The following is a 26,841-nucleotide window of genomic DNA, read 5'->3' as shown; positions in this document are numbered from 1 at the left end:
GCGCTCCGGAGGGGGGCACATCAATATGAAATGGATATAGGTGTAGAGCAAAATATAAATATATCGGGTCATTGGGTGAGAGCATAAATTTTGGCATTCGGTGAAAGCAAAATGTACAAAATATGGGGTCATTGGGTGACAGACGGACCGTTTGGATCGATATAAATTAGGGGCATTGAGTATGAATATGACTTTTAACTGGGGTCTTTGGGTGAGAGCCTCGAAAATTCAATTTCTAGCTCTAAATGTCTTCAATTGACTTTGTTATTTCAAAATAAGTAACGTTGCTGTTCAATAAGCCAAATCGGCATTGGAAGTTTGCAATGCATTGTAGGACAGTTTTTGCAGTTTTGGGACACTTTGTCCTTTGACCTTTCAGAAAATTCATAAATATTGGGTTTTTGTACGTACAAAATATAATGTAAAATGTTTTACAATAATTAGAACAAATATAACAAATATTAGTATTTTATTTCTAATTATTTAATATTTTAATGATCAATATAATGACAATAATAATAAAAATAATAATAATTATGTCAATTTTCCCGATATGTCAGAGGTCAAAGTGTCCCAAAACTGCTTTCAAAAACCGGAAGTTAGAATGGCGATTGGGCTTATTGGTTAGATAAAGAATGGTCTTTGGGTGACAGACCCAAAGGAAAAATAATGGGTCTTTGAGTGACGAAGCATGTGATCATAAAAAATATGGGATCTGTGGGTGACAGCGGGGCTGAAAGGTGGGTCTTAACGGCACTACATAGGCGTCACTTCCAAACAGGGGCGTAGCAAGAGGGAGACAGGGTGGAAGAAGTCCATGGGCCCCCGAGGGTTCAGGGGCCCCGGGCAAAAGTGAAAATTAAGTGGGTTAGGGATAGGGCTGATAAAGGAGATGTTAAAAGGGCCCCCACACTGCTCCCTGCCCATGGGCCCGAAGCTCTTGCTACGCCCCTGCTTCCAAAGTGGGAGTGTCCCCCTGCCCGGGATAGCGCTATGTCAAACCCACATGTCTGCATATTTAGCCTACAGATTGCCGCTAACCACTGTGGCGCCAAATAGTCTAACGTTTTAACGATTTAGCTACATTAATATAGTTTCTTGTTTGTTCCTACAATCCAGGCGTACCAGATGATCGCGATAACTGTCCATTTGTTCCCAATCGTGACCAGGCCAACAATGATCAGAATTATGAAGATGGTGATACACAAGGTGACGCATGTGATCCGGATGATGATAATGACGGTAAGTTACAAGTGTCTTAAGGTCCGTTCATACTACCACCGCATTTGCGATGCGTTGCTTTGCGATGCGGTGCGTTGTCGCACCGCATCTACTGCATTGCGATATCGCAATAAAGTTAAATACATTTTAACCTGGAAATGCGACGAGTTGCGTTGAGTTGCGGCAAAAGTAATCGATATATCGGCATCGCAAAGCAACGCATCGCAAATGCGGTGGTAGTATGAACGGACCTTTAGTAGACGAACATTATGCACAAGGTGACATACAGGGTGTCCCAGAAAAAAATACCTGGTGAATGAATTTGGACATAAGTTGAGAAATAGGCAAACATAATCAAGAATTTTAAAAAGCGTGTATCCCATCTTATATGTTAATTTTATTTGAATCGATTGACTGATTGCGAAGAAATGAGCGATTACATACCTCATGTGCCAATTCTCTTCATTCATTCCCAGTTTGAAAGATCATTTAACACAATGCACACTAGTTTTTAACTCTCTTCACGCGGGTGTCGACTGCAGACGACAAGTTTCAATCTTTTTTTTTTAAATTCAAAAATTTCAGAAATGTAAATTTTCATGACATAACAATATTTGGAATCAGCATGAAAAATGCATTAAAATGAGTACAAACACGCCTAGTATTGATCCAGTAGTTCTTAAGATAGCTCTTGGTATTGTGAGAAAATATTTCAAAACTTGAACTTTTTCCATTGAAGCGCATGGCTAGCACGCAGAGCATTAACATGTCAATGGGCTTTATATTTTGTTTGGTGAAATCCTATTCGTTTTTCTTAAACAATATGTTTCTTGCAAAATATATAATTACGGTTTGTTCAATGTGAAAATTCAACACAATATTAAAAATGAAAGCTTGCATGTAAGCTGTTGCTCGGTACTTTTAAATATCTTTTTTTCGCTAATGTTGATATAATTATTACATAAAGAATTATTGCATAAAAATTCCAGCTGGCTAAAAAGGTAAAGGTTTCTCGCACATTGTTTTTGGAATATTTCCTAGAAACGGTAATGCAAAATTTAAATCACACGTAAAGCTGCAAGCACTTAATCATTGTCTTTCTTGGCTTAAATGTTCTTTGCAAATCAAAGTATTCTCGGACAAAGTGTTGCTTATTTTAAGTGTCTTATAATTCAACCACTGTGTATCAATGTGAAAAAAAATCAGAAGTTATATTCAGATTGTTCATCTTCAGTAAAAGCATGAATAACATAACACTGTCGGGTTATGAAATAGAAACGAGGACTAATTAATTTAACGAGATACAAAAAATTTTAGGAAGGGGTGAGCGAGTATGAAAAAAAAAACACCTGATGATGAAATTTGGAATGAATTTCATTGGTGCTCACATTATGAAATAATTTCTTCGCAACCAGATAACCGAATTCAAAAAACTTTGTTGTGTATAATGATACACAATATAATAAGCTACGCGCGGATTCTTAAATTTTATTTCATTCCGATGCATATGTCTGAATTCATTCAACCGGTATTGTTTTATGGGACACCCTGTATGTGATTTGGATGATGACAATGACGGAAAGTATCAAGTGCCTGTAACGGTGCAGAATGTTGATGGGGATACCTTTTTCAGGATGTTCTTGTTTGGAAAATTCAGATGAATTCTCCCTGAGCACGCGCTACAGTTTTTATCGGAAGTTCCCAAGCATCAGCCCACACAAATCCCGAGCTGTGATTGGTCGAGATTGCATCTTTTCGCATTTCTATTGTTCCCGATGAATGACTCGGAATGATTCGGCAATAGCCGTTTGTGAAAGGGATCGGAATCCGAAATCGTGAATTCAGAATTAATCGTAATTTTGAATTTATCTGAATTTTCCAAACAAGAAACATCCTGAAAAGGGTATGGATCCCCCGTCAACATTCTGCACTGTTACATGCCATAATAGGAGATGATTACAAATGTGGCGTATTTGATCTGGGCGATGACAATGATAGTAGGTACAGTTTGTCCACTCTGAAGTACAAAGAGACAACGCGCGCGTATACAACGCGTTAACAGTGCGTAGTGCTGCGTCATTGCTGCAGGTATGCGTGCCTTCAAAGTCGGCACAATGTGTGCGTCCGCGTCTGTACTTTCTACTTCAGAGTAGACTGACTGTAGTAGTGTTATAGTAGAAGAAGGTGCACAAGGTGACATATGTGATGTGGATGATGCCAATGACGGTAGGTAACAGTGTAATAGCAGAAGATTATTTGCAGGGTGACAATAATGACGATAAGTAAGCAAGTGTTTAAGATGAATATGATATACAAGGTGGCATATGTAATCTGGCTGATAGTGACAGTAACAAGTGTCATAATAGACGATTATGTCGAGGGCTTAGAGCCAGTACCGCCTATGTCCATTTGTTTTCTCAATTACATGTTATTCATTTCGGCAACAAATGGACGGTTAATTATGACCTTCATAATAAATGCAAGTAGCTTTGGGGTATATGCATGGTCACTTAAACAGTCAGTTACACGCAAGTGACCATGCATATACCCCAAAGTCACTTACATGGAGGGCAGACTTAACCGTCTATTTGTTACCGAAATGAGTAACCTGTAATTGAGAAAACAAAATGGACATAGGTGGTTCTGGCCATAAGCCCTCGATGTGATGTAACGATTATAATCACGGAGGTAAATTGTGTCATACCAAGATGTTTATAGTGGGAGCAGATGTGCGGTATATTGCGGTATATTTTCTATCCGGTCAGAAATTATCCGGAAATTTGCTCACTATAAACACTAGCCGTATTTGTATGTACCGCATATCGATATCCTTCTCAACCGAAGGATATTGGCGCGAGATATTTGCACTATAAACGCACGAGGATAAATTGTATGCTGTATTACCGGAAGTAGCAGCTTCTTGATGATGCGTAGGATGCGCGCGAGACATTCGTAACACTTCTCATCCCGAAGAGTTATCAAAATAGAAGCTACATGTTCGCCGTTATGATCATACTGTTGAACGCGCCACAATATTTACACATTCCCCGTGTGACCTCAGGGTCATTGCAAGTGTACGGTAATATTAGTTTGTATATAATTTGTGCGATAACTGCGTCTCACTAGCGTTGTTGCGGCTCCCGTATGCATATGCACCGTAGATTTTGATGAATATACTTACGGTTAAAAGTCAATCAGCCGTAAAATTTAAAGTAGCTCCACGTGCGTGACGCACCACGAATGCAGGCTGATATCAATCAATAAATCCTACCGTGAAGTCTTTAATGCGACTCTGAAAGTTGTGCCTCATACATCAATTAAGGTTACACGAAGAAACGTATAAAAAACGTATAAAAGACGTATAAAGTTGTTCTCTAAAACCGCGTTTTCTCAGCAATCAAATATCGCAGTGAGTCAAATGTTGGTGCATTGATGTATCTTTACATTATTTTTGTGTGTTTATAAAAAATTTTAGAATCCGTTTGAAAATTCTTCGTTTAAATCATTTTTACGCACCATGTTCACAAGATCAAAAACACGTTCCATGCAGTTTTTTTCAAATGTTCGCTCCGTATAAAACCACGCCGAGTGATTGTTTTCTCCTTTTTGTATTGTACTACAAATCGATTAAAGAAATAATGTTGCCATGGGGAAGAACCAAATACAGTACCGATCAAATTTAAAAAGCCCGTTTTGGGGAACATTTTCGAGAATCTTGTCTGAGAAAAAACTGTTTTGTGAAATTATCGATATCTTGATAACGGGGCGTTAATTTAGACATCTGAATACCTACATTATTTCTCAACATTCTGCCAATTGCTATCCCATTTGATTTTCACTCCAAATTGAAGCTAGTATTGCAAAAAACGAGGGTTTTCCTCCATCAGTTCGTTCAAAATTTCAGCGCCGACATGCGTGTTTATTCTAAGAGCCATTGTGCGGACGCGATTGTAATCAAGTAATTACATCAAATTATAGTTACATATCCGCTTCGAGAATAAGAAATTGCGTAAGCTGACGTATGGTCCAGTGGATAGAGCGTTGGACTGGGAATCTGTTATGAAGAATTTTTGTGGGTTCGAGTCCCCATGTGGCTGAATTTCCTTTCCTTTTTTTCTCTCTTTTCTCATTTTTACTTCCTTCCTCTTTTCTTTCTCTTTTTTTTTTTTCATTTTTTTTTTCATTTCTTTCTTTCTTTTTCCTTTCTTTTTCTTTCTTACTTTCTTTTTCGTTCTTTTTCTTTCTCTCTCTCTCTCTCTTTCTTTCTCTTTTTCACTATTTCTTTATTCTTTCTTGCTCCTTTCTTTTTAGTTTTATTTGATTGATTCGCTGACTGCAGTGAATCGTGATTGATTGTTTTTCACTTTATATAATTCAGAAATTTGTAGGCCTGCTAAGTCTGTCTTTTTGAATATTCTTCCCAAATTCGATTTTGCTTTTTGATATTGTTGTTGATGTTATTGTTGTACCCTATTACATTGTAATCAGGGGAATAGCAGCATTGATTAATTTCATCAAAGATATCAAGGCTATAAATTCAAAATCAACACATTTTCCAGGGCGTAGCTTGACGAAGTGCCCCAATCAATTTTAAAATTTATAAAATCCTTATGAAAATTGCCGAAAATGGCTTGTACCCTCCCCCGGCATCCGACCCGGCATGTCGCCCCTCATGTAACCCCCCGCCCGCCCCGACTCACGAGCTCCGGGCACGAGCTAAGCCGCGAGCTAAGCCAAGTTTCATGTCTTGACCGTGGATCAATATTCTATTGTAAGTAAGCCTACATGTACGTCCCAGTACGCTTGTTCATTTTCTGCATGGCTGTTTCTGTTATGAACTTACGCCCCTCTGAAATCAAGCGCATGAAAAACTCTCGGCTAACCTTAAAGAGCTGGGTGGGTGCTGTCCACTATATCTGTTAGGTTTCAAGGTTTGATAGACACCGATGTTTGAATTGGTCTAGCGTCCTCATTGCCCATAATAATTTTTTAAATGTTGGATTCGGGGCGAGTTTTTATAAAATAGGGTATTTTGGTGATAGTGATGAAATTGGGAACACCCAATCTGATAACTTTCTTTCCTTCCACTTTTTGCCTCCTGTCGTCTCCCGGCCGGGCCTTTCCCTGCTCCGCTCGCGATTTTTTTTCATACATCATAGGGCCTACATATTTGAAAATTTGTTCCGTTTTTCATAATCAAACACGAAATATTTAAAGCAAACTCAGCCTGAAAAAATTAAATTAAATTGTCTGAAAAATCAACTGATTTTACCACATGCGTTACAAATATATAGGCCTAATTATGATGTACGAAAAAATAATCGCCCCGCTCCTATCCTGTCCTCCTCAGCTGTCCTCGATCTCTTTTCTTCGCCTTTCCTCTCATCTCATCTCATCTCCACACATGTCCGCATCATTCTCATAGGTTCCTCAAAGTTTAATTTGTTGGGTAGGCCTACACCCCGTCAAACCGAAACACCGTCAGTCCGAACCACTGTCAATCCGATTTTTTTTAAAAATCTAACCCGAACCCTAAACAAAGTTCTGACTGACGGTGGTTCTGACTGACGGTGGTTCTGACTGACGATGGTTCTGACTGACGGTCTTTTAGTGGACTGACGGGGAGACACAGCGGCGTAGCTGTGATTTTTTTCCAGGGGGGGGGGGAAGCCTGTATGTTGCGGGGGCCCAAATCCACCAAATATTCCTGCACTTGGGGGGGCCCAAATAGACACTTTTGCCAGACTTATTGATAATAATCGTATGGTATTGCATATCGTATGGATTCCCCATCTCTCTGTCCCTCCTCTCCTCCCCCCTCCCTCTCTCTCTCTCTCTCCTCTCTTTTTTTTTTTTTTTTCCTTTTTTTTCCTCCTTTTTCCTTGCACTAGGGGGCGGGGGCCCAAATAGTTATTATTATCATGAGAGAGAGAGAGAGAGAGATCAGTGGCGTACCGTGGCCGCCCCTATCCCGGGGAGCTGAAGAAAATTTTGGCGCCCCTTCCTCAACAGCCCGAAAAGGTGGTTTGAAAAAGTGAAGAGCAAAAATTTACTAATTCTTTTTGCCGCCCCTTCTTCATTTTGCTGCCCCTTCTTCCGCCGCCCCTTCTTTTTGGCCGCCCCTACCTTGACCCCCCAAAGCCCCCCCAATACTCGCATGGAGAGAGAGAGAGAGGGCGCCTGACCACTTCAATGGCAGTATAATAAGCCCTATATATATCAGTATTTGGCAGCATGCTGAATTCTATTTAAAAAGATAAATTGATGTGCAAATCTTGTTTAAAGAAGCCAAATTATAAATCAACTCACATAACCCCGTTTGTTTTCGTTTGGTACAATAAACAACCAGAAAGTGAGATAAAAAAGACTTTTTGCTCCATTTTTGCGCAAAATGGGTTGATTCTACCCACCCCCCAGAAATTCACTTTGCCCCCTCCTCACCCTTGTACCCCCGAAAAATGGCTGTCGCCGCCACTGCCTCCCCCCCCCCCCAACATTCCCCACCTCCCCCACCCCACCACTGATATGGTTAGTTACCGTAAGGATTAGAGACTGCTCAGCTGCGCAAGCCCACTCAGTGTTATGCTAATTCTCTTCATTGTTTTACCGTACAGGTTACACACCTTAGGTAAAGGTTTACACCCAGTCGCCTTTGGAACAGCGATTTTATTCAATAAAAGTCAATCAATCGTCCCGATAGCGTAGCGACTGAGTTTAAACCTTTACCTAAGGTGAGTAACCTGTTCCGTAACAAACAATGAAGAGAATTAGCATAACAAGCGGTTTGCGCTCTCTAATCCTTTACGGAAACTAACAATGAAGGCACGGAGTAGTCATGGTTCCGGTCATCCTTTATCCAGAACAATCAAATGTACGGTATCTAACAAAGGAGAATTAGCATATTAACAAAGGACGTACCTAGTAGCCATGGTACCCGTGATACATAACAATGAAGGCACGGAGTAGCCATGGTTCCGGTCATCCTTTATCCAGAACAATCAAATGTACGGTATCTAACAAAGGAGAATTAGCATGTTAACAAAGGAGGTACCTAGTAGCCATGGTACCCGTGATACATAACAATGAGGTACCGAGTAGTCATGGTTCCGGTCATATCCTTTATCCAGAACAATCAAACGTACGGTAACTAACAAAGGAGAATTAGCATACTAACAAAAGAGGTACCTTAGCGGTCATTCACCTAATCCCAGAGAAGTGGGTGTGTTTACATATTCGTTTAATTTCGAAAGTAACTTGCGAGTGTGTCCACACGAGACGTAGGCCTACTTGTAAGTTCACTCCCGGGAGAGGAGCGAGTGGAGGTGAGAGGGATGAGAGAGACGGGGTGGGTGGATTGGGGCCATATGTGGGAGAGAGAAGAAAGGAGAGAGAGCAGATAAGGAAAGGGGATGGACTGGGAGAGGAGGAAGAATTAATGTTACAGGAGGGAAGCGGACTCTGCCATTGTAGTTGGTAACTTCAATCAAAGGCGGTCAGCCCCGCCCCCGCCTAGGGAAAGAGGGTGTGTGTGTGTGTGGAGAGAGAAGAAAGGGAGGGTGGGGTGAGAAAGGACCGGGAGATGAGGGACAGGTGAAGAGGGGAAGGGGAAAATTGGATCAAATTCCCAATTGCGGCACCACTTCCACTGAAATACCTTTCAAGTTTTGTTATTAGAACTCATAATATCGAGTTGGTTCAAATAGTGATAATAATAATTTTGCCGCCCTTCTTCCTTTTGCCGCCCCTTCTTCTTCCGCCGCCCCTTCTTTTGGCCGCCCTTACTTTGACCCCGGGGGCTGGCGCCCCCAAAGCCCCCCCCCCCCCCCCAAATACTCGCATGGAGAGAGAGAGAGAGAGGGCGCCTGACCACTTCCAATGACAGTATAATAAGCCTATTATATCAGTATTTGGCAGCATGCTGAATTCTATTTAAAAAGATAAATTGATGTGCAAATCTTGTTTGAAGAAGCCAAATTATAAATCAACTCACATAACCCCGTTTGTTTTCGTTTGGTACAATAAACAACCAGAAAATGAGATAAAAAAGACTTTTTACTCCATTTTTGCGCAAAATGGGTTGATTCTACCCACCCCCTGAAATTCACTTTGCCCCCTCCCCACCCTTGTACCCCCGAAAATGGCTGTCGCCGCCACTGCCTCCCCCCAACATTCCCCACCTCCCCACCCCACCACTGATATGGTTAATTTGCGTAAGAGATTAGAGAGACTGCTCAGCTGCGCAAGCCCGCTCAGTGTTATGCTAATTCTCTTCATTGTTTTACCGTACAGGTTACACACCTTAGGTAAAGGTTCACACCCAGTCGCCTTTGGAACAGCGATTTTATTCAATAAAAGTCAATCAATCGTCGCGATAGCGTAGCGACTGAGTTTAAACCTTTACCAAAGGTGAGTAACCCGTTCCGTAACAAACAATGAAGAGAATTAGCATAACAAGCGGTTTGCGCTCTCTAATCCTTTACGGAAACTAACAATGAAGGCACGGAGTAGTCATGGTTCCGGTCATCCTTTATCCAGAACAATCAAATGTACGGTATCTAACAAAGGAGAATTAGCATATTAACAAAGGACGTACCTAGTAGCCATGGTACCCGTGATACATAACAATGAAGGCACGGAGTAGCCATGGTTCCGGTCATCCTTTATCCAGAACAATCAAATGTACGGTATCTAACAAAGGAGAATTAGCATGTTAACAAAGGAGGTACCTAGTAGCCATGGTACCCGTGATACATAACAATGAAGGTACCGAGTAGTCATGGTTCCGGTCATATCCTTTATCCAGAACAGTCAAACGTACGGTAACTAACAAAGGAGAATTAGCATACTAACAAAAGAGGTACCTTAGCGGTCATTCACCGAATCCTATAGAAGTGGGTGTGTTTACATGTTCGTTTAATTTCGAAAGTAACTTGCGAGTGTGTCCACACGAGACGTAGGCCTACTTGTAAGTTCGCTCCCAGGAGAGGAGAGAGTGGAGGTGAGAGGAATGAGAGAGACAGGGTGGGTTGATTAGGGTCGTATGTGGGAGAGAGAAGAAAGGGAGAGAGAGCATTATGATGAGAGAAATAGAGAGGGCGCCTGACCACTTCAAAGGCCGATATAATCAGCCCTATATCACCCCTTCGGTTTTTACTTAGTACAATAGAAATTGAGATTAAAAAAAATACCTCATTTAAACAAACACATACAGGTGGCGCCGCGGGGGTGGGGGTGACATGGGAGAAAATTTGTTGATTTAGCCCCCTCCCCATGCCCCGAAAAAAATACTCGCCCGCCATTGTTTAAATTCACTTTGCCCCTATCCCCGAAAGAGAAATTTATGGCGCCGCCTGCTACCTCCCCTCTCCTTGAGAGGAGCCTGAGAGAGGGTGAGATAAGGATAAGGCCACCCTTTGCCGGAAATATTTGAGGAGAGAGGTATAGAATTTATTTTGCTTTCCAAGGCCAGGACAAGAACCTACATATATATATATAATCAAATCAACTCCGCAGGGGGGGTGGAGGAAATAATTTTGGTGGGGCCAAGTACCCTAGGCCCCTTCCCATTAATCTAGGGTAAAATTCTTAATTTTAAGGGTAAAGTTCATAATTTTAAGACCAAATTCACAATTTCAAGGTAAAATTCATAATTTGAAGGTATTCAATTTTTTTTGTATTGTATTGTATTTTAAGGTCAAATTCACAATTTTAGTATAATTTATAATGTAATTGATTTTAGGTTAACATGTATGCATTTCAAAACCCGCCCTCCCGCACCAACCCCCTTCAGCATGTCGCGTCTCGGAACAGGCTCAAAACAATTGCCCCCCCCACCTCTCCCTATATTCAAAATCTTCCCAGGCCTTCTGCTCCGCGATGATGATGGACCTTGTTAATCACAAGTCACCGCCCTCATTGAAGAGGCTTTGAAATATTAAACCTACTATTATATATGCATCGATGCACAAACCCTCTCATTGTTATGTGTATAGACTTTGGATTCGATTTCAAGTGGGATTTATTGATTTATATCAGCACGCTCTTCGTGGTGTGTCACGCAGGTTGAGTACTTCAAATTATACAGCTCATTGACTTTTAACCGTCAGTCTATTCATCAAAATCTACGGTGCATAAGCATACGGGAGCCGCAACAACGCTACTATAAACAGCAAGAGTTTCGGTATATATACAAGGATGATCGTATAAAGTATACTCAAAACTCGGTATATTTACTATAAACGCGCTGAATGACGTTAGCTAAGACAATCACGAATAGGAGACAGACGAACATGTCTTCGTTATTAAGTACTATAATTCGCTAGCGAAGTGTTACGTGTAATCCGATTATCACTATGTCAACTGGATCATGCTTTTGAGTACCGCACCATGATCAAAATGATCGCAACACAAAATCTATGGTTTGTACTACCAGTTCCAAAAGGTGCCTGATCCAGTTACCAGGGAGTTACGAAACCACTTCGCTGGCGAATTCATAAAACGATTACAAATATTTTATGATGTAAAATAATTAATCAGAACGATTTTGTCAATCGCTGCAATTTTTTATCTCCATACACAGGTGTGTTGGATTCGTTTGATAACTGTCAATTTGAACCCAATCCTGATCAGGCCAACAATGGCGATGATGCAGAAGGTGACGCATGTGATACGGACGATGACAATGACGGTAAGTAACAATACACAAGATGACAAACACGAGATGACATATCGTCAGCCTGCTACGCTAATTTTTTTGTAATTTTGAGAACAAAGTACAAAATATGGTTCAAGCATGCATTTAAACATTTTTATCCACCAATCTTTGCACAAGAACAAATGATAATGATACAAATGAGAGGGAATAATCTGAAATAATTATGGTGATTACGTGACTGATGCATGCTTGAATCACATTTTGTTCTTTGTTCTTAACTCTCTCCACGCGGATGTCGACTGCAGACGACAAGTTTCCAATTTTATTTGAATTTTTCGAAAATTTCAGAATTGGAAATTTTCATGACCATATTTGAAATCAGCATGAAAAATGCAAGAAAATGAGTATAAACAAGCCTAGTATTGGTTCAGTGGTTCTTTAGATAGCTCTTAATATTTTGAGAAAATATCTCAAAACTAGGATTTTTTATGTTGAAGGCTATGGCTAGCACGCAGAGTATTAAAATTACATTATTCAGAGATATGGACCAATAAGCATTACAGGAGGAATTTCAAGAGCAAAGTTAATTTTTGTGCACCTATTTCCACAGCAGCTATGACAAGTGATATGATCATTTTAAAGCTTGTTTTAAAAGTGGAGAATTCAACTGTTTAATAACATAAGATATACAGGGGAAAGAAGAATTACGCATCGCACATTAGCACAATTAAACATGAAATTACAAATGGAAACATGACATGCATAGGCAGATATACCAGAGTAAACACTCTGGACATACCTGCCTGTGCGGGGACTTGAACCCCAGACCTCTCGCTTGTCGGGCGAGCGCTCTACCACTGAGCTACACAGACTGTCTCTGATAAACAGGACTCAAGTCTGGTACTTATGTATATGAGCAGTACAATACAAACAACACATTACAAACCAGTGTATGTGATCAAGATACTCAACATAGTGACTTAACACTGCATTCGTCGTGGAAGGTCACATACAAGATCTGTATTGTTGGCGTAAACAACGTTTTTTGCGATATCACAGAAATAAGCTTCGGAAAATTGGCAGAAAACAAAAGCTAAGGGATTGTGAATAAAGCAACGCAACAATGTGTCATGTTAAAACAATGCCGCGTTCCCATATTCATTCAAAAAGTACTATTATTTTATTTTAGTATCTTTCTTCTAACTTTCTCCTTGCAGAGAGTTCCAAAGCATGCCATGCAGGTCAACATTGATCTTAATTACGGTTTAATATCATTCTTATGTATACCACCTTGCTGTACATATTATCCAGTATCTGATAATTAATACCTATTCATAAGAAAATTAATAAATCCTACATAATTTTTTACTACTTTTTTCATTTCAAAAATACCTAATAGCAATTTTATTGACTTATCCTTCACTTGCGAGCAATTTAAACACAATTTTGATTTTTTAACACAAATTTTACAAATTTCTCCTACAATCAATTATAATATTATCTATAACAAATTACCGAGTTGCAAAACTTTTCGTGATAAAAACTCGAGCGGTGGTGATGCAACTGCAAATTTCACTTTTGCAAACCGAATCATTCACCGAGTTACGCTGCATATTCACCTCGTTTTTTTTTCAATCTTAGTGATTAAAGTCGTAAAATGAGCAAAAATAGTTTTAAAAATATCCAGGGACCTCAAAATAGTGAGCATCAGTTACTATGTCCGCCTAACAATTATATCGCGTCAAACAAAAAAATCTTGCGTCTTCGCGTATCAATACGCCGCGTCAAACAAAAAATACGTTTATCATTTAGTTCGCGTCATCTCGCGACATCGCATATCAACACAAATACAAATTAATAGCCGTTATATATTGCACATAGGACCTACTTATACTGATTTAAAAATTGTACATTTTATGTTTCACATTCACAAATTTTTTAGCAGTTGAAGTACTAAAACCATGATACTTGGGAGAGATAAGCATGATAAGAGGCAGAGCGGATAAGAGGGAGAAGAGGATGTGAGCTAAAGGGGAAAGAACGGGAGGATAATGGACAACGCGGGGGGGGCAAAGAAGAAGTTGATTAAAATGAATTAAATGAAATGACTGATCAATCAGTAATAAATTAGGGAGTGGTAAAACTGTTCGCAATAAAAACTCGGAGGGTTGTGATGCATTTGTAAACTTGCATTTATTTACGAACCGCGAAAGACGGGTGACCGCTAGTTATTATAAATGATCAGCTTTTTGAACAGTGTTCTTGATGTGTAATTTCAGAAATTCCTGATAACCGGGACAACTGTCCTTTGACTCCCAATGTTGGCCAGGCTGATAACGACAATGATGGTGAAGGAAATCCATGCGACAACGACGATGATAATGATGGTAAGCTGGTCAAGTCATATGATAGGATCGAGATGCATGTTCGTACCTGTCAATAAATTTTAGAGGGAGACGGGCATAATTTGTTCCGGTTTTACTGGAACTTACGCGTGATACACGCCAAAAAGTTTAAATTTCAGTGTATTTGAGCCCAAAATGAAGGTGAATTTGGGTATTTGATGGGTTAGTGCGCGCACAGAAGACCTCTATTTAACCTACATGACCTTTAATCGTAAGCTGTATACAACCTTTATTAAGCTTGGGCTAGTGGTTCTCTGACCAAGTTTGGTGCCCATAGCATGTAAGTTTTGGTAAGAGAAGCAATTGTTTTTGTGAAGTTTTTCACAAAATGGCTCCTAATAACCCGTTCATGAACTTTGACCCCTATCTATTCTGTCGAACTCGGTGCAAGCGTCTGGCAATAACCGGAAGAAGAATCAGAAGATTTGAATACAATACTATATTTGGTGCATTGCAATTGCAGCACCTACATAATCACAGATCCCATATGTGATTTCACAGACGGGTCTGTGAACTCAGAGGAGTCTGTGAATTCACATTGCATCCCAATCTGACCTTGTATATGATCAATGAGTACACTTAACTGAGTAAACTGACATCAAATGACATGACTGACGTGCATATGAAATTTTATAGCGTGAAAGTATAATAACACTTGCATACATATTTACGGTTTAATTTTCATAAAATAGTATGTATTTACGTTCTTTGGTTATGATTGCTATAATTTGTACAAAGGTATTTTGGACGTTGTTGATAATTGTCAATATGACGCTAATACAGACCAGAGCGATATAGATGGCAACGGACGTGGTGACGCCTGCTCTGATGATGACGATGGAGATAGTAAGTAGAGTATTGGCGCCAAATGTACTTTATGCCGCGCATACCGTATGCTATAAAGAAAGACGTAAAGTCTGAGTTTATTTTGAGGAAAAGAAAACGCAGAAAAACAATTAATATCTCACTCTTACTAACGTAAGCTTACAGTTGGCCTACCAATTGGTTAGGCACTGTGGCTGTAGATAAGCTTAACTGTTAATTTTATCGCATGAAAACACTAAGCTAAATACAAGTGAATACATGAATCCAAAACCCACCCAAGTCCATGAGAAGTGATTTTGAGAAAAAAACCTGTGTATCATTTTAATTCCTTGAGTTAGATTTACCTGGTCAATATGATAAGTTGTACGTGCAAATGAGTAGGTTAAACTGTATAAAGTATGACGATTAGCATTTCAGGGACTTCGTGGGGTTCATTTAAATTCTGGACTTGGGTGGTTTTTTGAATCATATACAAAGACAATAATGTTGGAATGAGATTACCACTAGTAAGATAATACAAAATAAAGCACACAGTTATGTATAATGTTGATAAGCATTCTGCCAGGTAATATAAACCACACACTTTCCTTGATTAAACCCATTTTTTCTTCAAAAGTCACTCTCCAGCAATGAAGATTTTACAAGTGGACTTTTATACATACTGGATTTCAATCAATGTGTTACAAGACTCAAATCATGGACTTGAGTTGATTCTTTCATACATGCTTTTTCACATGCTCAATAGACACAGAGGATGAATTTGAGTTGTTCTTTCATACATATGACAGGCCTGTGTATAGCAACACTTTCCCATGCTTAACTCAATTTGGCCAAAGTATGGACTTGGGTAGGTTTTGTATTCATATATTCAAGTAATAACATTGCATCAATGTTAATGCTGGGTGATACAATAATATACCTTCCACGCCATTTCTATAGCCCGTGCAATACGGTTTTCTTGTATTACCCACAACGCCATAAATTAATAGCTGTACACTTTATTTCTTCAGGGTTCATTAATAGCAAGGACAATTGTCCATTTGTTGCTAATGAGGATCAGGTGGATACAGACAATGATGGCGCAGGAAACGCTTGTGATGATGATGACGACAACGATGGTAGGTTACTGGGAACCCTAATACTTTGTAAGAGTCATACTGCAGTTACTGTCCGTTTTCCTATACACAATACACAGCGCTCTTACCATTGACGCGTGACCTGTACTAATAGTGTATGTTAGAAGTATGGGTAATTGCCTAGTTAACGTCGCTGTGTGAAAAATAACCGGCCAATATTAAGGGAGTACTACACCCCTTGCCAATTTTGCGCCTATTTTTGCATTTTTCTCAAAAATTATAGCTCATTGGTGACAAGTAAGATATATATTATAGGGGCAAGGACTACAACTACTGCACTGAAAATGCAGCAACTCAAGGCAAGTAGTTATTGATTCATTGATCAAATATTGGTTTTCCTCATTTTTGACTGTAACTCCACAACTGTTGTCTGTATTGAAATAAAAGTTCCAGTGCAGTAGTTGTAGTCCTTGCCCCTATAATATACATATCTTACTTTTCACCAATGTGCTATAATTTTTGAGAAAAATGCAAAAATCGGCACAAAATTGAGCAGGGTGTAGTACCCTAAAAGTACTCTTCTAAAATTCTAGAAAATATAGTTTTGTAACATGTCCTAAATTTTTAGCTAATTTAGATGTTTGGAAATATTCGTACTTTGGTGTTTTAGTGTATGTTATAGGTAATAGTACATTGTCTAGTTAACGTCGCTGTGTGAAAAATAACCGGCCAATATTAAAAGTACTCTTCTGAAACTCTAGAAAATACAGTTTTGTAACATGTCCTAAATTTTTAGCTAATTTAGGTGTTTAGCTCTGTGTTTGGAAATATTCGTACTTTGGTGTTTTAGGAAGGATATGTAAACGACAGATAACACCAAAAATATGAAGACATTATTTCCAAACCGTGTTAAGTCTGCAAACCACCATGCTTCTCATTTTCAAGAACGCTGGTTAACAATAAGCAGAGTATTGTCTCATTTCGTAAACAAAAGCCCACACAGTATTGTTCTCTAGCGTTCGCTTTATAATCGTTCACCCAACTGAAACTATAATACCAGCTCATTGCTCCATTGTACATGTAAAGCAGAAACATATGTTGTGTGGATTTAACCAGAGAAGATATGATTTAATCAGTTGAGCTTAGTTTTCAATTAGTGTTATCTTGGTTTAATAGCTTTAAATGGGGTTTAAGTCATGCAAAGGTCGTGGTGAATTCTACTGTAGACATGACTGCATCATGTGGCGATTCTTTTAATTGAACTGAGAATGTAGTATAACACACGTCTTCGTTTTGTAACAGAAAATGTTCCTAATGTTCTATATTAAACGTCATAATTTTATTTGATACCAATATATAGCTGTGGATCTTCCCTATTCAATGATACCAAAATAAATATAAACATTTTCCATATAATATCGCTATGACGTCATAATGTTAGCGCGCCCTTGCAAGAGAACTTCTGGCTATGTAACATACATGGAATGGTGTCACAGGCAGAATATCCAGCATCTCATGTATATATACTGCGCCAGAATGTGCCGGATTAGATAGTGCATCTATCATAGTAAAAAAAACGGATGGTTCAGTTTTGAAATTGTTTTCCAAGTGTAAGGATACTTTTTTGGAGCAGTATATTACCTCGTGATTATATACATTGAGTGGTTTATCAATTGGATCTTTTGGTGTATATTGAACGAAGATGCTTATAAATGTATTAAAATGAGGTTGCTTTTCTTTTGAAGGTCTTAATGACGGTGTTGATAACTGTCCAGTTCACAACAATCCCAACCAGGAGAACAACGATGGCGACAGCGAAGGCGATGAGTGTGATGCGGATGATGACAATGACGGTACACAAATCCTTTAACTCTATTGTATACGAGACTCGAAGGATGAAAATATTTTTCTACAGTAGAAATATCAATTGAAATACATAACATGATTTTCGCGTACGTACACTCCGCGATGTGTGACAGCGATTCCTGCACACATGAAAAATTGATTCAGAGGTTAATTTTCATAAAATATATTTTTGTGTTTTGATTATGATTGCTATGATTTTTACATAGGTGTTAATGACAACAACGACAATTGTCAATATGTTGGTAATACAGACCAAAAGCAATACAAATGGCGACGTAACTGGTGACGCATGCTCTTTTTTTTACGATGGAGATGGTAAGCCGAGTATTAGCGCCAAATGTACTTATTATGTCGTGCATATGCTATAAAGAAAGCCGTAAAGTCTGAGTTTATTTTGAGGAAAAGAAAACGCAGAAAACAATTTTAAAATATCTCACTCTTACTAAGGTAAGCTTACAGTTGGCCTACCAATTAGTTAGGCACTGTGGCTGTAGATAACCTTAAATTTTTACCGCATATAAAGATAAAATATAAATAGTGATAATATTGCATTAGTTAAAGTTAAGTGATACAATTAAATAACTTGTAATCGTCTGGGACTTGTACCCCGTTTTCATAGCCGGTGCAATATTCTTGTATTATCTTCAACGCCATTCATATAATAATATTTATACTTTTCCAGCTATTATAAATTTGACCATGTTTTTATAAGTTGCAGTAAACTCTCTTAAGGGCTCTGGTAGTAACGTTTGGACAGCATTTTTTGTGTGACATGTGAGCACATCAGACATATTGAATTGCATTTTGAATATCAAATAATTCGCAATATACATGATATAATACAAATTTTATGCCAAAAATATTGAAACTCTTGACCTTTCGTATGGATTTTTGTCCCCCAAAAAACAAAAATATTTATTACTTTTGGAGAAATGTATATCTTCAATATGACAAGTCAAAATTTTCAATTGATAGTCGGGTTTTCATCCGAGTTACATACAGTACATATCATTAGATTTTAAAAGTTTACTTCGAGGACTGTTGAATATCAAAAATTTATATCAAATATTACTGATTTGTCATAAAATTTGTATTATATCGCGAATTTCAATAAAACCAAAATTATTTGGTATCAGAAGGACATTCCTCGTATTCAGAATGAAATTAGATATGTCACATGTGCTCTCATATCCCCAAAAATACTGTCGAAACGTTCATACCAGAGTCCTTAAGGTTAGGAACTATTTTAAACTGTTGCGATTTGGCCCCACAAAATACTGTGCAAACGTTAATCGGATTCCTTACAGCCGGGACTGACAGAATATCCAGGAGCTAGGATATATTAAGCCTATCACGTGATAATATACCTCCCTATTGAGTGGTTTATCTATACGCCGTAGAAGTGACGTAGTTAATCGGATTAACTACCATAGCAATGGACGAATACAATTCTGACTATATCGCCCGCACTACAACGTTCACGCGGTACCGATGCATTGAACCATAGATCGCTCGCACCTGTCAGATTAGTATCATTAAAAAGAGCGGTATTGTATTCAATCTATGATTGCAGAACCTGCCTGTAGTGCAGCGCGGTACATTCACAAATTGTATTCGTCCATTGCTATGGTAGTTAGTCGATTGTGACGCCACTTCTACGGCGTATTGGCGTATATTGAACGAAGAAGTGATGCCCTTGCTTTAAATATATTAAAATGAGATTGCTTTTCTTTTGAAGGTATTCTTGACGGCGTTGATAACTGTCCGGTTCACAAAAATCCCAACCAGGAGAACAACGATCGCGACAGCGAAGGTGATGCGTGTGATGCGGATGATGACAATGACGGTACACATACCCTTTTAACTCTATTGTATACGAGCAGAGGATGATTTAAGGAAGCCCCATCATGCACTGTAAAAGTGTTATCACTAGAGTTTCAACTGCCACTTTACTTTTCAAATCCCATTGAACTCTGTGCAAAAGATGTTGTTTTAGAATTGCCCGTGTGTCGTCATTATTTGGTCGATTTCAGATCTAAAGTGATGTATGCATGAAGGATAATTCACACCTTCTGTAGATAACATAAAATGTGAAATCGACCAACTTTGTGAAGGTGTTTTTACTGTAAATATATCTGTCCAAATTCAAATTTAACCATGCACGTGTGTATGCAGTGGGCGGGCAGTGGTGTCATGTTCACTCGCACAGCTGTGCTAACCGCAAGACTTGCTGGGAAGTGCTTAAATCATCCTCTGGTATACGAGACTCGAAGGATGAAAATATTTTGCTACTTAAAACTACTATAGTTCTTTAATCTTTTTTATATATCAAAAAAAAATTAATATCAAATTTTTAATGATTTGTCATAAAATGTGCATTATATCGCGAATTTATAAAAAAAAAAATGATATCAGAAGGACATTCCTCGTATTCAGAATTCAATTCGATATGTCTGATGTACTCTCATGTCCCACAAAAAAATACTGTCGAAATGTTAATATTAGAGCCCTTAAGGAACTATTTTAAACTGTTGCGATTCGGTAGTTCACAGCATCTAGGTAGGTCCTGTGGTTCTTGAGTTATGTTGTAAAGAGGGCTGAAACAACAACACTTAAAAAAATATATTGATCTAGAAAATGAAAATTTTTGGCTGCTTCGATCAACAATACCTAGCCCACCCTTAACAATGTATATCCTGATAATGCACAACATGCTGTTGTTCTACACCTATTAAGTTCTAATGAGAAGTTCTTGATTTATTATTCAAATTAACCACATGTTTAATGACTTTCTGGCTTACAAAGACGCCTAAAAAGAACCCCAATTTTCCTAGTCCATCTAGAAGGACTCGCTAGATAGCATAACAACGTGGATGGTCCATCCTCTGCAGTGGCGTAGCTGCCGGGGGTGCAGGGGGGCAATTTCCCCTGGCAAAAATTGCCTATTTGGGCCCCGCCCCCTAGTGCAAGAAAAAAAGAGGAAAAGGAGGGAGAGAAAGAGAGGGAGAGAAAGGGGGAGAGGGAGAGGAGGGGCAGAGAGATGGAGAATCCATACGATATGCAATACCATACGATTATTATCAATAAGTCTGGCAAAAATTGTCTATTCGGAAGTTTTTAGAAGTAGTGTTACCTGTATATTACATTGTCAATATGCCGCAAATATTCAAAAGGGCGAAATGTATTTCTAAATTGTATTGCGCCCCCGTGGTACGAAATAATTGTTGGTTATTATTGACTGAATGTTATGTCTTTCGAAATTCAATCATCAAGTTGACATAATTACATTGTTTGTTGGTAGCAATTGCCAAAAAAGTACACAAAAAAATCCCACAAAACAAAAAGAAAACAACAAAACAACAAAAACAGCAACAACAGCAAAAACACAATATCTAAAAACACACTTCTTGCCTGCTATGGTTTTCATCATGTTAAATTATTTAAAAGGGCATTTCGTGATCCACAGCTTCATCCCCCCCCCACACGTTTCTCAAACCTCTGGCTACATAACTTTTATGTACCAAAAATATTTGCAGATTAATAGCAAACATATCGTCAAATTTGAATTTCGTTCGAAATTACACACACTGGCCTGTGGAGCAGTGCATTACACATAATCATGCATAACTCGCAAACGCAAAATCGGAATCAACTGAAATTTTGGGAATAAGCTGTATTCGTGAATATCTTCTGAAAAAATGTCATGAAAAGAGGATGCTTGGACCACGAAATCCTCCTTTAAGAGTATAATGTAAAATAACCACATTTTTTACCTAATTACGTTATACAGGTATCACAGACAACCGTGACAATTGTCCATTTATCGCTGATGCGCCACAGACTGACAGTGACGAAGATGGCATTGATGACGCGTGCGACAATTGTCCCAACAAGCGTAATACCTATCAAATTGATTCCAATGGAAATGGTATCGGAGACGTATGCGATGAGTCCATTCCTGTAGATAGAGACGGGGACGGAATCGATAATGACAGCGATAACTGCCCTGATGATATCAATACGTATCAGACGGATTCTGATCGCGATGGGGTCGGTAATCATTGCGATAACTGTAATGGAATATCCAACAGCGGACAAGAGGATTCTGATGATGATAGGGTCGGTGATGTTTGCGATAACTGCCCTACTATTGTCAATACGCATCAGAGGGATATTGATCGCGATGGGCTCGGTGATGCTTGTGATAACTGCCCTGATATTGCCAATCTGAATCAGTTGGATACTGATGGCAATGGGGTCGGTGATGCTTGTGAAAGGTAAATGATTTATAGCAAATTAGAAAAATGTCTGTTTGTTCGATTTTAATCCATTAAAATCATAACCAATAGACCATACCTATAATTGGCACCTTCCTGCCGTTGATGGAGTGAACATCGATGTCACGTACAGAAAACAACGAAATAATCACGCGATACCCTCTTGGCTTCGCTTTCGTTATTTTATATATGGCCCATTCCATGTCAACTCCAGGGATGTGCACCGCAGCACCTCTTCAATTTTTTTTCTTTTTCTGTGAGGTGGTAGATATTGATGAGAAAGTAAAATCCTGAAAATTTTAGCATCATACTCCATTTCGTTTTCCCGTGGCATCAATTTGAAATGTAGGGGGGTCAGCGCAAAAAATGTGCCGCAACGCAAAAGACGATGTTTGGAGGTCCATAAATGTATAAAGGAACCCTTTAAAACTTTGAAAAGTATGTATCCTGGGGTAATTGTCTTTTTGGTGTAGAATTCAAATCTGCTATCAGAAAACTTGTAACTCCTTTACTTTAAAGATATAGGGCCCTCAAATGCAACTTCGTCCAACCAGGACCAACTTTGGGGGGTCAGAACTCCAAAAGTAAAAATAATTTTACTGTCCATTTTTTTGCCAGTCAGAGCCCTTTGGTAGGACATTACTCTTATCCAATATTGAGGGCATATTAGAATACATTTAGCTGAGATATTACCCATGGAAAACCACTTTTTTACATTTGACCCCCTGAAAACCAATGTCAGACAATTTGCCCCCACCATCAACTTCAGATATGTTGAAGATATATTCTTGGACAAAACATTTCTGAGAGATATTAGCTTTAGGTCTCGATGGCTTCAACACATCGAAGTTAGGTTTGCCTTCTCCATAGAGTTGTACACATTTTTGATTTTGCATGTATAATGATTTAACCACAACTCATGGAAAAAGAAAAAATTGAAGAGGTGCTCTCGGTGCACATCCCTGAGTTGACATGGAATGGGCCATATAGGAATGGTCTATTAGTGGTGGATCCAAAGGGAGCGGGGGAGTGTCCTAGTCGTAGGAAAATCAGGCACTTTTTGCCTCACAACCCCAGGAAATAGACAATTTCTTCTTTTTTTTGGTCAAATTCTAGATCCGCCCCTGAAGTCAGTAAATTTACTCGCCAGGTCGCAGGCCTGTAGATGTTGACTATACTGATCTAACATTGACTCAGATTCGTCAATTCGTGATATCTTCACTTTAATCACCAATCAGAATAGAGTTGCTGATTGGTGCAATTGATGATGAAAACTTCTTTTTGGCCAATCTGCAGGTAGTTCTCGTTTCGAAGCACTTCTGGTGTAATAAAGATGTTGCTTTTTTTTTATTCTCAGGTGTCCGGATGGACTTATTAATGACGGGACAGGAGGATGCCAAGTGCCTTCCACCATTTTGCCTACAGGTGAGATATTATCAGATATACCAAGAGTAGATATCAAACACAAGAGGAATAATATCCGTATTATAATAATGCAGACGAAGTCCCATATTGAACTGCGCAAGCAGAAAGGAGTTTAAATCTTTTATTTTAAGTTATATTTATTTTCTATTGAAATTAGTCCCATTTATTCAATAACACGATCAACATAATTTTGACAAACGGAAAACAAGCAACTTTTGAGATGAATCATATCGTAATTTTTGATTTAAAAGTATATGTTTATCATGTTTGTAAATTTGACAGGTGCACCGCCAATCTCTTCAGGTCCAATAATTTTGATTGTTGTCGGCGTCATCGTTGCTTTCCTTGTGGTAGGAGGAGTCCTGGTGGCTCTTTGTGTATTGTGGTTTCGAGCGTCGCAATCGCCAAGCCTTCCACCGAATCCGTATTTAGACAGGAGTAGAAGTACAAACGGATACTATGGTCAGAGTTCTAGGGCTAGCGTAAGTAGTTATATGCCATCGCATTGTCGCATACTGATTGTTATAAACCGTCCATACGAAATTATGTGAAGTCCCTTACGAGACTCTCCGCGCGAATCCGGGTAGCGACTACAGAGAGGGCTACAGAGGTTGTGCATAAGGCTGCGTTCACATAGAAGTATACTATTCGGGTATACGGTGCACGTTTTGCAGGTGCACGCGTATAGCTTAAATCGAGCAAGACAATTTCATAGTACCGGGTCACATAAGGCTACGATCACATAGAAGTATACTATTCGGGTATACGGTGCACGTTTTGCAGGTATACGCGTATAGCTTAAATCGAGCAAGGTAATTTCATAGTACCGGGTCACATAAGAGGGCACTATTCGAAAAGGCCGTATACCTGCGTATAGTAGTATAGTGGGAATAAGTGGGAATCGTGCGTGTTCGATTTTAGTGCAGCGTATACCGTCCTAATTTTAAAACTAACCATATGTGGGTAAATTCTTTTTTTTTAATAGATGCACTATCTAATTCTGCACATTATGACACCTCATTGAATGAAATGTGACCTCAAGAAGTAAACTTACAAGCATTTGATTAGACGAAGAAAAATTGGTAAAAAGACCTATCATGTTTAGACTCGCTAATCGCTATACGAAATGCGCTCATTCGATCAGGCTGAGTTCACATAGTATACCCTATATGAACTCAGCCTGATCGAATGAGCGTATTTCGTATAGCGAATACCATATACCGTATACTTCTATGTGAACTCAGCCTAAGACGTATCATACCGTAAATATGGCGAACTTCTCAAATGCATTCAACAAAAGCATGATTGCAATCTACTGCGAAAGTTCGTCTCATCGTTTGATTGAATGGACTGCACTGCGCCATGATTACGGTGAAGGACACTCGTTCAAATCCTTTGTTTGGAGCCAATCGATAAAAGCATGCAAGGCCTCTATTGGAAAAGTGACTTTACACTTATAAAAAAACCCGACAAAGTCGCCCTCTGCGCTCTGCAAAAATCGGTAAAAACAAAACTCATCCAAGGGCAATATAGATTCAGCTAGGCCTACTCAGTAATAAACTTTGTTTAATGTCTAATGCGGCCCATGCTCGATCAAAATATTGATCAATATTGGGGACCCTAGACGCAGAAGTGGATACAAAATCTACCATTGTGCGTGTTCAATGGTAGATTTTGTATCCACTCTTGTATCTCAGGTCTTTGATATTGATCAATAAGATTGAACGTGTATGGGCCGCATAAGTTGATGATAATAAAGTAAAACCACTTCTATGTTTTATTTGACATCAATAAGTGACTTAAAATCCCCTTAACCATATCGTGACATATTTTGAATACACGGTATAGACAGCTATTATGAGGAAGATTGCTAGTTTGCTATTGTCGCTGCCCGCGCTCGGCGCCTCGCAGATTCGACAGGATGAGTCTGAAAAAATGATACTCTTGAAAATTGTCTTTGTTCCGCACATTAATCATGTTAATATATAGTGTGCTTGAAATCCTCTTTTAATTTTGAAATTGACCTTATTATTCGCGAACTACATTGATTTAACCAGAAATGACAACGTTCAATCCAGACCAAAATGTCGACATTAAGAGTGTTTTTATGTATCCAACGATTTGAAAATACTGACCATATCACTAAGTTTATTAACCGGAAAATAACCATTAGAACTCATTCTAGGGTAAATTACCCCCATTGTTATGAAACGTAAGAGGGATTTGTAGATTGGCGCGTATTTTGATTACAAAAGAGGAAACATGGGTAAATTTTGCAACTGGATGCTGAATAATGAATAGACTAATGCCTTTTTGGGTTTCCAAAATGCAAAGGTCAATATTTAAAAAAATCAAAAATATGTGAAAGCTGATTCATTTTGAACCACACGAAGTTCCTTTTGTGGTTCATGTTAGTTATCATTTTTTCGAGAGTGTAGTTCTTTCAGGCTCCCCCTGTATATGGACGGTTTACGGCAAGTCAGCAACTATTATTCATTTTTAAACCTGGCATTGGAGACTTTTAGGAGACAAAATGATATTGAAAAGAGTTAGAGAATAAGCTTGAGTTACAAACATATCCATTCCAATCGTTAAATGTCATTTTAAACTTTAAACATGTAAAAATATACCAGCTATTGGAATGCCTTTGGAAACAAACTCTTCAAGTATTTTCTCAGTTTTCTGAACCAAAAACAGTGGATTTATGCAATGATCTGTTACTTTTATCCTACTCTATAGATTGACAGACCTCCGCGATATTATAGACGCTAAATCGACTCATTTCTGCTGTTTCTACAATATATGGACAGGAATCACTTCATTTGAGACGGCCGATGCAGTAATTAAAACAGTAGTTACAATCTGTTAAAACAGTGGCTACACACTGTTAAAGCAGTGGTTACAAACTGTTGAAACAGTGGTTGCAAACTGTTGAAACAGTGGTTACAAACTGTTAAAACAGTGATTACAAACTGTTAAAACAGTGATTACAAACTGTTAAAACAGTGGTTACAAACTGTTAAAACAGTGGTTCCAAACCGTTGAAATAGTGGTTACAAACTGTTGAAACAGTGGTTACAAACTGTTGAAAC

At 38.7% G+C, this 26,841-nt stretch overlaps 2 protein-coding genes across 2 annotated transcripts; both read left to right on the top strand.

The window, feature by feature from the left end:
• The first annotated feature begins 604 nt into the window (after positions 1-604).
• On the top strand, positions 605-18,337 carry LOC140167598 (uncharacterized). The gene is made up of 8 exons (XM_072190897.1): positions 605-623; positions 1,120-1,242; positions 11,801-11,908; positions 14,155-14,262; positions 15,019-15,126; positions 16,116-16,223; positions 17,927-18,034; positions 18,254-18,337. Exons 1-8 carry the CDS (start codon positions 605-607, stop codon positions 18,331-18,333), a joined length of 762 nt encoding a protein of 253 aa, XP_072046998.1. The 3' UTR covers positions 18,334-18,337.
• Positions 18,338-18,353: 16 nt separating this feature from the next.
• On the top strand, positions 18,354-26,625 carry LOC140167597 (uncharacterized). Its single transcript, XM_072190896.1, has 6 exons — positions 18,354-18,423; positions 19,786-19,893; positions 21,838-22,324; positions 23,682-23,749; positions 24,032-24,231; positions 26,489-26,625. Exons 1-6 carry the CDS (start codon positions 18,354-18,356, stop codon positions 26,519-26,521), a joined length of 966 nt encoding a protein of 321 aa, XP_072046997.1. The 3' UTR covers positions 26,522-26,625.
• The last annotated feature ends 216 nt before the right edge of the window (positions 26,626-26,841 follow it).

The sequence above is a fragment of the Amphiura filiformis genome, chromosome 13, assembly GCF_039555335.1.
Source record: "Amphiura filiformis chromosome 13, Afil_fr2py, whole genome shotgun sequence".
NCBI classification, from domain to species: Eukaryota; Metazoa; Echinodermata; class Ophiuroidea; order Amphilepidida; family Amphiuridae; genus Amphiura; species Amphiura filiformis.
The sequence above is the reverse complement of the archived record's forward strand: the minus strand, read 5'-3'. Positions and strand labels throughout refer to the sequence as shown.

Coding starts and splice junctions, on each gene's coding strand:
- LOC140167597 (XM_072190896.1), top strand. CDS start 18,354: ATGGAGATGGTAAGCCGAGTATTAGCGCCAAATGTACTTATTATGTCG. Junction 18,424..19,785: donor CATATGCTATAAAGAAAGCC/GTAAAGTCTGAG, acceptor TTTCTTTTGAAG/GTATTCTTGACGGCGTTGAT. Junction 24,232..26,488: donor GTCAGAGTTCTAGGGCTAGC/GTAAGTAGTTAT, acceptor CCTACTCTATAG/ATTGACAGACCTCCGCGATA.
- LOC140167598 (XM_072190897.1), top strand. Junction 1,243..11,800: donor TCCGGATGATGATAATGACG/GTAAGTTACAAG, acceptor CTCCATACACAG/GTGTGTTGGATTCGTTTGAT. Junction 11,909..14,154: donor TACGGACGATGACAATGACG/GTAAGTAACAAT, acceptor GTGTAATTTCAG/AAATTCCTGATAACCGGGAC.